The sequence below is a fragment of the Salvelinus alpinus genome, chromosome 33 (genome assembly GCF_045679555.1).
Source record: "Salvelinus alpinus chromosome 33, SLU_Salpinus.1, whole genome shotgun sequence".
NCBI classification, from domain to species: Eukaryota; Metazoa; Chordata; class Actinopteri; order Salmoniformes; family Salmonidae; genus Salvelinus; species Salvelinus alpinus.
The window spans coordinates 24403562-24416430 of NC_092118.1; the positions used below are offsets into that span (position 1 = coordinate 24403562).

At 43.1% G+C, this 12869-nt stretch overlaps 1 protein-coding gene across 2 annotated transcripts; it reads right to left on the bottom strand.

The window, feature by feature from the left end:
- Positions 1-956: 956 nt before the first annotated feature.
- On the bottom strand, positions 957-12617 carry LOC139562813 (ras-related and estrogen-regulated growth inhibitor-like protein). 2 transcript variants are annotated; one of them, XM_071380911.1, is made up of 6 exons: positions 12337-12600; positions 9142-9320; positions 8369-8425; positions 7602-7675; positions 3579-3727; positions 957-2680 (listed from the first exon to the last, which is right to left on the bottom strand). In XM_071380911.1, exons 2-6 carry the CDS (start codon positions 9191-9193, stop codon positions 2386-2388), a joined length of 627 nt encoding a protein of 208 aa, XP_071237012.1. In that variant the 5' UTR covers positions 9194-9320; positions 12337-12600; the 3' UTR covers positions 957-2385. The 2 variants fall into 2 exon arrangements, with proteins under 2 accessions (XP_071237012.1, XP_071237013.1); XM_071380912.1 differs by lacking the exon at positions 8369-8425 and having other exon boundaries at positions 12337-12617.
- Positions 12618-12869: the final 252 nt, after the last annotated feature.

Below are 12869 nucleotides of genomic sequence, written 5' to 3' on the forward strand. Positions count from 1 at the left end.
GATTGGATACCACGAAAATTGGGGAGAAAAGGGGATAAAATTTAAAAAAAAAAAAAAAAAAAAAAAGTATAATCCCCAATCAGAGACAACGATAGACAGCTGCCTCTGATTGAGAACAATACCCGGCCAATAAAGAAATAGAAAAACTAGAATGCCCACCCCAATCACACCCCGACCTAACCAAATAGAGAAATAAAAAGGCTCTCTAAGGTCAGGGCATGACACGATTATAGCGACATTATTTTTGACAAAATGCAATCCCTGTTACTGTAGCATGACTACAACTTTTAATTAATCTTAAAAGTAAAGGCAAGATCATCAAACAGATTGTAAGTGTTTCTAGATTCCAGAGCTCCTTTGAGTCCCCCACTTTAATAGGTTCTACTGTTTGGGCATGTTGCCCATTTTTGGACTGTCCATATTTGAAAGAGTGATGCTTGTATGATATTCTTTTGAGCACATTTTCTAAATACAACAGAATGGAAAAGACAAAACATTATTGTGATATTAAAATCCTTATTAAGAACTGAGCCAAACTAAAACAGCATTTCAAACTTGGGGATAACATTTTGGACAGACATGCTAAAGACAGACATTTGACAGACATTTAAAGACATTACAAGCTGAGTTAAATCAAAGTTTCTGCTCTTTTCAAAGATAACGATCACTAGATGAGATGGCTGATCACATGCAAACAGTACCCTGAAATCCAAGCACAGCAGTTAAGCCTTGCAGGTCTGAGCTGGGTTGTATACACATTATCCTACCAACAGTCGGTTTTAATGAGACTCCAAAGCAATGACTGGTATGCTAATTGTGGGTTGTTTTGCATTTGATTCATATTCAAAGCACTATTCAACATAATTCTTGGATGAAAAAAAGCAAGGTGTTTCACCAGAACAAACTATTGGAGCGTAGCTGAATCATTGACTTTAAACCACATAATACAAATGGGACATTATTTAGTTCATTTAATAATTCACACAATACTCATACCCCCAACTAGCTCTTTAATTGCAAGTTGGTCCACACCAGGCATAATCACCCACAGGGTACACACTGGTTGAATCACGTTGAACCAACGTGGAATAGACATTGAATTTACGTCTGTGCCCAGTGGGTAATTTTCAACTAGAAACAAGAATGAGAGGGAACGTTTGTTTTTATGGATAACACAATCACAGACATTTGCTCAAACTATCCAAAGTAATACAGCAGCAAACACATTGAATACAGGAAATCAACAGAATATGTACATGCAAAGAAAATAGCTGCACATTCCTTTACTACTATGTAGGGAATGAATATACTAGCTGCTTACGTTCCTGTCCACGGAAAAGCAATTTTACCCATTCTTACAGCTTAAAATTAGAAACAGCCCATTTAATACTGCCACAACAGAAATTCAATAGAGATTTATGTGAAGTCATATGCCATAAGATGTTAGTGAGCCAATTTACCCGTAATTCTCACCTTATTACTGCCCCCTCTGAGAGGTGGAATGTACGTTAAGACATTGGTGCACATTCCTTGATGCAAACTCAAATATGTTGTGCTCTTAGATCCATAAACAACTTTTGGAAAGTAATTTTCCTTGAAATAGTTTGTAATTAGTAAAGGAACTTAAGTGTTGAAGGATACTCTACTGGCAACATGGGATTTAGAATATCAAGAAGGAAAAATAAAAACGTAAGAAGATCTGAATGGCAAAGTGACTTAAGTGCTACTTAGGTCGTTTTTTGGGGTGTCTGTACTTTACTTTACTATTTATATTTTTGACAGCTTTTACTTTACTACATTCCTAAAGAAAATAATGTACTTTTTACTCCATACATTTTCTCTGATACCTGAAAGTAATCATTACATTTAGACAGGAAATTATCCAATTCACACACTTATCAAGAGAACATTGTTTGTCATTGCTACTGCCTCTGATCTGGCAGACCACCTAAACAGAAATGCCACATTTGTAAATTAATGAGTGTTGGAGTGTGCCTCTGGCTATCTGTAAATAAAACAATATTTAAAAATTGTGCCATCTGGTTTGCATAATATAAGGAATTTGAAATTATTAATACTTTAACTTTTACTTCTGATGCTAAAGTATATTTCAAACCAAATACTTTTAGACTTTTACTCAAGTAGTATTTTACTGGGTGACTTTTACTTTTCTATTAAGGTATCTTTACTTCTACTCAAGTATGACATTTGAGTACTTTTTCCACCACTGTAAAGTCTGGACTATGACGTGTGTCATTCACACTTACAGAGCTGTCCCTGAAGTGTTCATCAGAATCAACAACCCAGGCGTCCACAACATGTCTATATAAACACAAGTCATCCCAATCAAACATCCCATCAACGTCCACATGAGCACCCCCACCTTCAGACAGATTTCCTCCTCTTGCCGAAGACATTGTTGATAAGCTTGGCCATGGACTTAGAACCACTGTAGCGGCGGCGGTCGGCCTGGTACTTCAGGTGATCCATGACGTGGCGGATGAGCTTGGTGAAGAGGTTGGATATCTCCAGGTAGTCCTCTGCTGCAGACACCTCCTGGAAGTGGCATCTGTGCTCCTGAGCCAAGGCACGGCCCTCCTCCTCAAACACCTGACGGGCGTGGCACAGGTCCTGCTTGTTCCCCACCAGGCAGATTGGGATGTCCATCTTGTCCATCTCTCTGTCCAAAACAGGCACGGTCAAAAATCTCCCTTAAACGTTCCTTAAAATGGCCATAAACTTTATCAAAATATGTGTTTCTGCTGATTCATCATAAATCATCACGTTCATCTGAATTAGTAAGGCTTTGTAAACTAGTGCAATGTTTACTGAAGCAGCCCACGGTATCAAAGGAAAACGAACCAAGTAGGCCAAGTGGTGGCTTCAGTGAAGTTTCAGAGAGTTTATATAATGCAGACAGGCCCTCGCCCAAAGTACTCTTTTGATATACAGTGAGGGTGACTTCTGCTTCACATCTATTTCATGGAGTGTCAAACCATCAGGACCCAGCTGAAGTAAAATCCCGCTACACAATTTAGGCCTGACTACCCATGTCATTTTGTGAGCCATATGTGAGTCTTTATCATCTCAAGCTGTCCCAGCTCACGCTTCCACACAGCGGCAGTCGACTGGCTGCAAACTACTTTCACTTAAAGTCCTGTAACAAATGTCCAGTGGAATCCCAATAGTTCCTCTAGTATTTAATCATGTTTTAATTAACGCCTCTGAGAAAATTTGGTACAGCCATTCTGGGGCAAATTCAATTGAGCATGAGAAATAATTTACTCATAATTAACTAAGACGAGCCATGAGGTTGTAAATCCTACAAAACATGTTTATCGAGAAGGAAAAGCCTACACTTCTATCACAGACAGCTGCCTTATGTGTTCACTTTGACTTCTATTTTCTCTATGGTAACAACAATGTTAAAATCATGTTGGAATCTGCCACTTTAACTGGTGTGTGCTCCCCTGATAGCCTAAACATCAGTCCAGGAATGGGAATCATTAATTCATCAAAGCCCAATCCCTTTCCTCCGGTAGGCATCAGGCCCTGGGTCGCAGGTCACAGTCACTCACCCCTTGCAGCTCTCTCCGCGGGCTTCTTTGATCTGACATAGGATGTTTTGGGCGTTGAGGAAGGACGTTCGGTCACTGATGTTGTACACCACAATAAATCCATAGGCCCACTCCACCGGCTCTTCCAGGATACATCTGCTCTCTCCACTCTGACAGGGCAGGGGACAGGGGGGTGGACAACAGATCACAAACTAATGGCGAAAAAATTATGAATTATGTTTTGGTCACTCAAAGGTTATTTTACATGGGAAATTGTCACCCCTGCTCCCGCTCCCCGACGCTCAAAGGCGCCAGGCTCCCCAGCATTACGCACTCCTGCCACCATCATTACACACACCTGCCTTCCCCCGTCACAAGCATCAGCGATTATTGGACTCACCTGGACTCCCCTATATCTGTCTGGTTCCCCGCTCTGTTCCCCGCTTCAGCATTAATTGTTGTTTGTCATTGTTTACCGGTGTGCTGATGCTGTTCGGTCCAGGATATCCTGCGCCAGCTCTACGCACGGTATCCCCAGTTCACCAGCACAGCCCAGTGCGGCCTGTTCCAGCTCCCCGCACTTGCCGTACTACAGGGGGGATTCAGCCAGGACGCGTTGTGCCAGTGTAACGGATGTGAAATGGCTAGCTAGTTAGCGGTGGTGCGCGCTAATAGCCTTTCAATCGGTGATGTCACTTGCTCTGAGACCTTGAAGTAGTGGTTCCCCTTGCAGGTTCCCCTTGCCACGGCTTTTGTGGAGCGATGGGTAACGATGCTTCGTGGGTGACTGTTGTTGATGTGTGCAGAGGGTCCCTGGTTCGCGCCCGGGTCGGGGCGAGGGGACGGACTAAAGTTAAACTGTTACATTGATGCTGTTGACCCGGATCACTGGTTGCTGCGGAAAAAGAGGAGGTCGAAAGGGGGGTGAGTGTAACGGATGTGAAATGGCTAGGTAGTTAGCGGTGGTGCGCGCTAATAGCCTTTCAATCGGTGACGTCACTTGCTCTGAGACCTTGAAGTAGTGGTTCCCCTTGCTCTGCAAGGGCCGCGGCCTTTGTGGAGTGATGGGTAACGATGCTTCGTGGGTGACTGTTGTTGATGTGTGCAGAGGGTCCCTGGTTCGCGCCCGGGTCGGGGCGAGGGGACGGGTTCCCCTTGCCACGGCTTTTGTGGAGCGATGGGTAACGATGCTTCGTGGGTGACTGTTGTTGATGTGTGCAGAGGGTCCCTGGTTCGCGCCCGGGTCGGGGCGAGGGGACGGACTAAAGTTAAACTGTTACATTGATGCTGTTGACCCGGATCACTGGTTGCTGCGGAAAAAGAGGAGGTCGAAAGGGGGGTGAGTGTAACGGATGTGAAATGGCTAGGTAGTTAGCGGTGGTGCGCGCTAATAGCCTTTCAATCGGTGACGTCACTTGCTCTGAGACCTTGAAGTAGTAGTTTAACTAAGTAGTTTAACTAAAGTTAAACTGTTACACCAGCTCTACGCTCCAGACCTCCAGTGCGCCTCCACGGCCCAGCATATCCTGCACCGGCTCTACGCACTATGCCTCCAGTGCGTCTTCATAGCCCAGTGCGTCCCGTGCCAGCTCTCCACATTCACACTCACCGAGCTGGAGTGGGTATCCAGCCAGGACGTGTTGTGGCAGCTCCCCGCACCAGGCTTCCAGTACGTCTCCTCAGTCCGGTGAGACCTGTTCCGGCTCCACGTACGAAGCCTCCAGTGATGATCCATGGTCCGAAGCCTGTAGTGATGATCCATGGTCCGAAGCCTCCAGTGATAATCCATGGCCCGGAGCCTCTAGTGATAATCCATGGCACGAAGCCTCCAGTGATGATCCATGGCACGAAGCCTCCAGTGATGATCCATGGCCCGGAGCCTGCAGTGGTAATCCATGGCACGGAGCCTCCAGTGACGATCCATGGCAAGGAGCCTGCAGCGACGGTCCGCAGTCCGGAGCCTCCGGCGACGGTCCGCAGTCCGGAGCCTCCGGCGATGATCCGCGGTCCGGAGGTCCCGGCGACGATCCCTGCACCAGAGGCGCCACCGAAGTGGGGGGAGCCTAAAGCGGGGCGAGGTCTGCATCCTGCACCGGAGCCCCCACCGAGAGTAGATGCCCACCTGGACCCTCCCCTATAGGTTCAGGTTTGCGGCCGGAGTCCGCACCTTTGGGGGGGGTACTGACACGCCCTGACCTTAGAGATCCTTATTTATTCTAGGTCAGGGTGTGACTCGAGGGAGATTCTATGTTTTCTATTTCTTTGTTGTTTTTGCCATGTGTGGTTCCCAATCAGAGGCAGCTGTCTATCGTTGTCTCTGATTGGGGATCATATATAAGTTGTGATTTTCCGTTTGGGGTTTGTGGGGAGTTATTTTCTGTTTAGCTGTTTTGTTGCCTGACAGAACTGTTCGCTTTCGTTTTCTACTTTGTTATTTTGTTGCGGTGTTCAGTTTTATTAAAAATCATGAACGCCTACCACGCTGCACCTTGGTCTCCTTCTTCAACCCACGAGAGTCGTTACAAGGTGCAGCAAAGTGCTTATACAAAGTTGTCTAGGAGCTAGAAACAGGGCAACCGTGTCTGTCAGCGCCATCTTGTCAACTTGAAAAAGACTTGCCACAGGAGCTTACAAATTGGTCCATGCTATCTGGAATCCTTGGGATGTCCCCTACGACATTGAAGTTGACATTTTCAAATGGATAAGGTTAGGGTTAGGTAAGGGTTATGGCTATGGCTATGGTTATGGGTAAGGGTAGGGGTTAAGGTTAGGGTTTAGGGTATGGATGTCCAAAGGATCCTGGATAGCACTGACCCTTAGAAATGATAGTTTCAAGTTTTATTAGTCCTATGTACGGGATACAAATGGTATACACCATCCAACGAAATGCTTACTTACAGGTTCCTTCTCAACAATAAGAAATAATAAAAGTTAAGAATACGAACATAAAATAAATGGTTCAGTAGAATATAATAAATATTTGAGCATAAGTGTAACACAGGAAGGCACGATTTATAGTCCAATATTTACAGTACGCATGTTTTGGGGAAAGGGGGATTCGGGGCAAGTCAAAGCCATCAAAGACATGTCAACAGTGCATGACTTCTTTTGTTCCATAAAACAGGAAATAGACCAGAGAAAGACATGTACTGTACAGCAGTAGTTCCCAAACTGGGGCGCGTCCTGGGGTCGGCAGGAGGGGAACTCAGTCTGGCTTTAAACTTACTCTTGAAAGTTGGAATAGTAGAATGCACAAGGGGTAATTTCGAAATAGGGTAGTGCATCATCAGTTCCTCTTGTCATGTCAGTCATTGCATACCTTAGAGAGCTATTAATAACTTGTCAGAATTGTCCAGATCAACTAGCCCATGTCAGCTAATGTTTTTTAACCCATAGATATTGTTGTAATTTTTGTCACTCAAATATCACGAATACACAATAGACATTAGACACATTAGAATTGCAAGAAAATTTGCTTTAAAACTGTTACATTTTCTTTGCACCCCATGACAAAATGTGTAGAATTGCAGGAAATAAGCTATAAACCTGCAAAATTCTCTCCACCAACAAGAGGGGTGTGAACAGTTTGTGTCATGAACAGTGCTTGTGCCCATAGAAATAGACGTGGCACATGTGCACACACACGGGTGGTGCGGTATGTTCCCTAATGCTGGAAGGGGGTGGGCACGAGTGAAAAAGTTTGGGAACCCCTAATGCAGAGTACCACTCACACAGACCCTAAAAAGTGAATAGATGAAGACAAGGCACATCCTGTTACCTGAGCCTGGGGGAATCATAATAAAACCCAACATTTGGGAATAAAGGGTACCATATGCGGCTGCATAAGCAGTCAACATGTTCTAGTGCTGCCTGTCTCAGCTTTCCAAGGGCTGATCATTGTGTACAGTGTGTTCTGAGCTGCAGGGGAATATCATAAATCACATCAGAACACAACATACAATCTATTTCCCATGCCATTAGACACTACTATGTTAGACATGAGCTAAAAAATATATGAATATATGCAGGGAACAGATCAGATACCTGTGAACACGGATCAAATACTTCCAAGTGTAACAGTCTTCCTTCGATGGAGAGCCTTTTACGGTATAAGGAGTCTGTAACACAAGTTCAATACATACTTATTGTAATAGGAAATGTGCAATAGTTCAAATCTGATGTAAATAGTAATGTACAGACTTCTCCCATTAAATAATGATTACTGTAAGCCTCAAACATCCAGGCCATGATTGTTCTGATGAAGTAGAGTGAGTTAATTCATTTAAAGGAAAGGTCTGAAGTCATATACCCCTGTGTAAACTGTAACATCAAATGCAGCCATCTTCCAGCATGTTAAACAAGCGATGACTAATGGGAACAAGTCATCATGCCAATGACTTCATTCAGAAATTATAAGTTACCCTCGGCAAAGCATATCACATTAAACCAAAACATGTCTTAACACATAGTGTATGTACTGTATGTGAACTTGAAGAATCATTTGAATAGTCCAATCAGTATAGGATTACTTAAAATTCACTCACAATTAAAATGCCTGTGTGAACTATACTTAACTTCCTGGTGGATCTTGTACTGTGCAGTATGTGTATTTCATGTCAGACTCCCAGGGGTAATAAAGTAATAAAACGTTTTACTCCCTAAGTTGATGACATTGGTGAACAGCCAGTAGCAACAGACTGTAACTGTGAATACAACAGATTGCATTTTTATGTCCTGAGAGCATATCTATATGACATTGTAAAAACATTACTACCCTACATTAAATATGGGTGAGAAATCTGTGTACTCACTGGCGTTGGAAGCATACTCTCCAATGAAACGTTTTGTCAGGAACCTTACCAGAACAGCTGGAGAGGGAGAAATGTGACATGTGTAAGACAGGCTTATTAATATACAGGAAACAAAAACATAAACAACAAATAGTTGAATGTAGGCTTGGATACTTTGGTCTTAGTAGTGGAACCCTGAACAGTTGGTTGGTAAGCTAAAACAGGGTTGTTCAGTCATGGTGTTTTCCTATTCTGCACTTCTCCACTCTCCCCTCCATGTGGATTGAACACTGCAGTGGGCTTTCTCCTGCATCTACTTGTATTAGTTTCTACCACAGTATCATTTCTCTCTCTCAAGAGACCTTGGTTGAACATGTTCCAGTTAGCCTGAGGGATCGCACTTTCCCCTGCCTTACAAGAAAAATAATTCCTCATCAATTAGACGCATGTTCCAACCATCAATCTTCATTTCCTCTCTCCAAAACCTTACGTAAATCCAGCAACTTCATTCCTCTTCTAGAGTTATGATCTAAAAACATTGTGCTTGGAGCTCATGCAGCGATCTCTATCTGTCAAGGTGATCATTTCCCCCTGGTCATGGCTACACTGTAGAATGTTACACTGTTTACAGTGAGGGAAATTGCACGTTCATATGCAAAGCATAGAAATAAGCAGTTCAATTATTCTGTTCATTTAGGAGACCTTGCAAGCCTCTACAGTCAAATACAAGAAACTAGGCAGTTAAAGAAATACTTAATGATGCAAACACATACATTATTCATTCAGACACTTACCTGATTTCCCTGCTCCCTCGCTGCCCAGCAGAGCCAACTTGATGTCATTCATGTCTGCAGACTGGAGGTGAGCTGCTGAGAAGGACTACCTGAGCTCTCTTTCTTGCTGCTGTCATGTACGTTAGGCGGTATCAGGATTAGAACTGTGCTTGTAAGAACTGCTCAGCCACAACAGATGCCTGTGGAAAAAAGGAAAACATACACAGTGTTTCATGTCCCCTCCCACCCAATGAGGAGAGTGCCAAGTTAGATTGCACAGAGGTCACCACAACACTGAATACCTTAAGAATCTCTCTTGCTCCTTTCCAGTTAAAACATTAATAGTAGCTACGGGGAGAAATGGCACTCGATGTAACTTTAAAAAATTAATATGTTTTCCAGATAATTTGATTATTTTCTTTCATTTATTGTTTTCCCCCCTCAGGACATGGCAGAAAATTGTAATATATTTGACCGCAATTTACAATGCAGACATCTAACAAGACAAAACTTTGATGCTTTCTATATGGCTCTTTCACATTCACTGTACCAGCCTACAGTCCCACCTATCTAGGGTTTGTATTTGGCCTCTGGGTACACACTATGTAAGCTGCTGAACATCTGCAGTGCTGTGGGGATGGACAGGGCTTTAGGGAGACCAGAAACAGTTAATACCGCTGATACCTCCCAATTACCATGGCTAACACATAAGCTCCAACTGCACAGCATTAAATGCCAACATATGTCCAACGTATGAGGCATGGTTTGATTGCCGGGTTCAGTACCTTTGAAAGGGAGGTACAACAATCCACTTTCCCTTTTTCCCCCCACAGTTCAAAAAGAACAAAGAAAGTCATTAAATTCTCCAAACTTCAATTTCATGGACTGCTTCACTAGTCAAAAAGTCCTTTTGTTTATTTGTATTTTTTTACACTGGCTGTTTTCCCCCCGTGTCTACCGCTGTCATTGTTGACTAAAGTTCACAGGGGTGTCGCATAATTATCCTGTTATGTTTCATTTTATGTCTGTTGACTGAAAGGTCGCAGACCCCAGGAATAAAAGGCTTAAAATGTGCCCAGGACCAAAAATGATGCAGCATATTGTTGCCTGATTGTTCCATGAGTAGAATCAAATCAATAAGCTTCACTGAGGGAAGCACAGCGGGGAGACAAGACTGAACACTGTACAGAAAAAGGACACATTGGACAAATTCAATGCAGACAACATCACATTATGACAATCAATAAAGCCAGCACTTTATGGTGTGAGAGTGACAATAAACAGCTAGACTGGAAGATGTGATGCTGTGTTACGCAACTACCTTTATTAGAGGAGGATCAGGTAGAATCAGGTAGAATACAAGACACAGAACAAAACGGCTGGGGGAATGCCTATAATGGTGGATGGAGTAAAAACAGGTAACAACAATGCCCTTGTCACTTAGTAGGCCATGTTTTATATACTGTACCAGCTATTATCTAAGAGCTCTCATGAGATAACAACAAGAGAGTGGTATTCTTGAAAACACGCAAATGAAGACGATTGTCCCTCAGAAACAGTGTTTAGTATATTATTTCTGTCTTTCAGATCCAAAGTCCCTAGACTGCAGTTTGGGCCCTACCATATCCTAATGGCTTTGGACTTGTGGAAGTGTATCAATCCACAGTCATAGGAGACTTTTAATCTACAGCCGGAAATCCCTCATGTTGTCAGATAAACAAGCGCTGTTCATACCAACTTCTCTCAAGAAACAGCCATGAACTAATCTCAAACTGTCACTTGGGACTATTACCCCGAATGCATCGAGGGGGTCGAACTATTGTTATTCGACAATAACATATGACTTCACCACATACAAAACACTTACCACTGATTGACTGGGGCTCCCCTTAAAAGCAATGCTGCCGATTTACCTATTAAAATAAATCCCTGCTCCCATATGTGTGGCTAATCAAAAACAGGCATCACAATACCAAATAAAGTAAGGAGGTAGTTCATAAGGTCTGGAACTTTTATGAGCTACACCATTCCCCTGAAGTTGAGTAGTAATCACTATATATTTACTAGCAGAAAAACGGGGAAAAACACCACTAGTCCCGCAAAAAAGTTATCCTTTATTGGTAATGTTAAGAAAGAAGTGATGTGTGCTCTTGACATGAGACAGGGACCAGCAGCAGAGCAGCATTTCCAGGGTAAAGAGGTTTAAACGCTGCAGGCAGAGTGATTACATCATGTCTGTCTTCAGGAGAACCTCCTGGGAGCAGCATCTCCCTCCAGCATTGTCAGGACAGCAGGCAGACAATCGGCGTCTTAATCCTGCAGGTATTGAGGGAATTCTCCCAGACAGCACTCTGATCTGATTTAAGAATCATCAGGATACTGTCTGTAGAGATGAACTAGAATGAGTCTATTGGAGTGAGAGTGTGCATCCCAAATGGCACCCAATTCCCTGTGTAGTGCACTTCTTTTGACCATGACTCGTATGGCTCTGGTCAAAAGTAGTACACTATGTAGGAAATAGGATGCCATTTGGAACGCATCCGTGGGGTGGTGGGGCAGGATTCACTGGAATAATACGATTTACTGAGAGCAAATGTGTGTTTCTCTCAGGAAGGAAAGATGATATCATCTCTTGGGATGGAACAAGTAACCCAGCTTGGTTCCTTTCATCAAGGGAGAACTGCAACCACTTGGAGGGGCAAGGAATTCACTCTTGATCGAGTACATTTTTAGACAGGAATATATGTGAGAGGTCTTTTGATACAAATGAATCACTGCTGGTCAGCCTCTAGGTGCTAAAGTTGGCATGTTTTAAGTGTTCCTCAGTTCATGCCTTGCTGAAATTCTATTTCTAGTTTGCATTTTTCATTAGAATTTGGGGCTTAGGATTTCTTAACTTTTGTAAGACACCTCTTTGGCCTAACTACATGGATTTAATTGGACATGCAAATCCATTAAATCCATCATGCTTTTCCTTTATTAAAACATTCAAAAGGATGGTTAGAGCGAGGATGAAAGGAGCATAGATCATATTCTTTAGTTAATACTTAATGATGGTGGTTAGTGTAATATGAGATTGTTTTGCCAAGACTACAGTGTGTTTTATCATCTTGTTGCTCACAACTGCTAAAGTCTTTTCCAGACTCCCCCACATTAAGATGATCCTATCATTATTAACAGGCTGCCATGATTGCGTCTCGAGAGAAAATTACTTACGGTCAATGATGGAAATGTCTGAGCTGTCCAAAAGACCACTCCCCTCTCTGTGATGCGAAGACCCACCAGTCTGCTGCTAGCTAGCCCACAGTCAAGACAGCACCGCTTCTCACTGCTCACCACTCACAGAATCAGGCTGTGTCCTCATTACAGTCCAGCCAGGGCCAGCCCTAGGTATAAGCAACATAAGCAACCACTTAAGGCCCCGCGACCCCTAGGGGGCCCCCAACCCACATTTTTTAAATAAAATATAAATAATTTTAGGAACTCAGTAGGGGTTTCAACTTACAGTTGAGAGTTAGAATAGTAGAAAACACAAGGTGCAATTTCAGAATTTGGTTGTGCATCAGCAGTTTTTCTCTTGTAATTTCAGGTTGGATAAAAGCAGAAGACTAATTTCCATCTTGCATGGACTAATAAAGTATATCTTATCATAATCATGGTCGAATTACCGACCGGGCACACAGGGCACATGCCCAGCGGGCCTCAATTGATTTTGTTAGTCATTCTCACTCAGATATCATATTAACATG

Bases quoted from the DNA above. Each gene is read 5' to 3' on its own strand.
- LOC139562813 (XM_071380911.1), bottom strand. From the start codon at position 9,193: ATGAATGACATCAAGTTGGCTCTGCTGGGCAGCGAGGGAGCAGGGAAA. The intron at 7,676-8,368 runs GTGAGTACACAG...CTTGTGTTACAG, and splicing joins AGAGTATGCTTCCAACGCCA to ACTCCTTATACCGTAAAAGG. The intron at 2,681-3,578 runs GTGAGTGACTGT...TGTTTTGGACAG, and splicing joins CGCGGAGAGAGCTGCAAGGG to AGAGATGGACAAGATGGACA.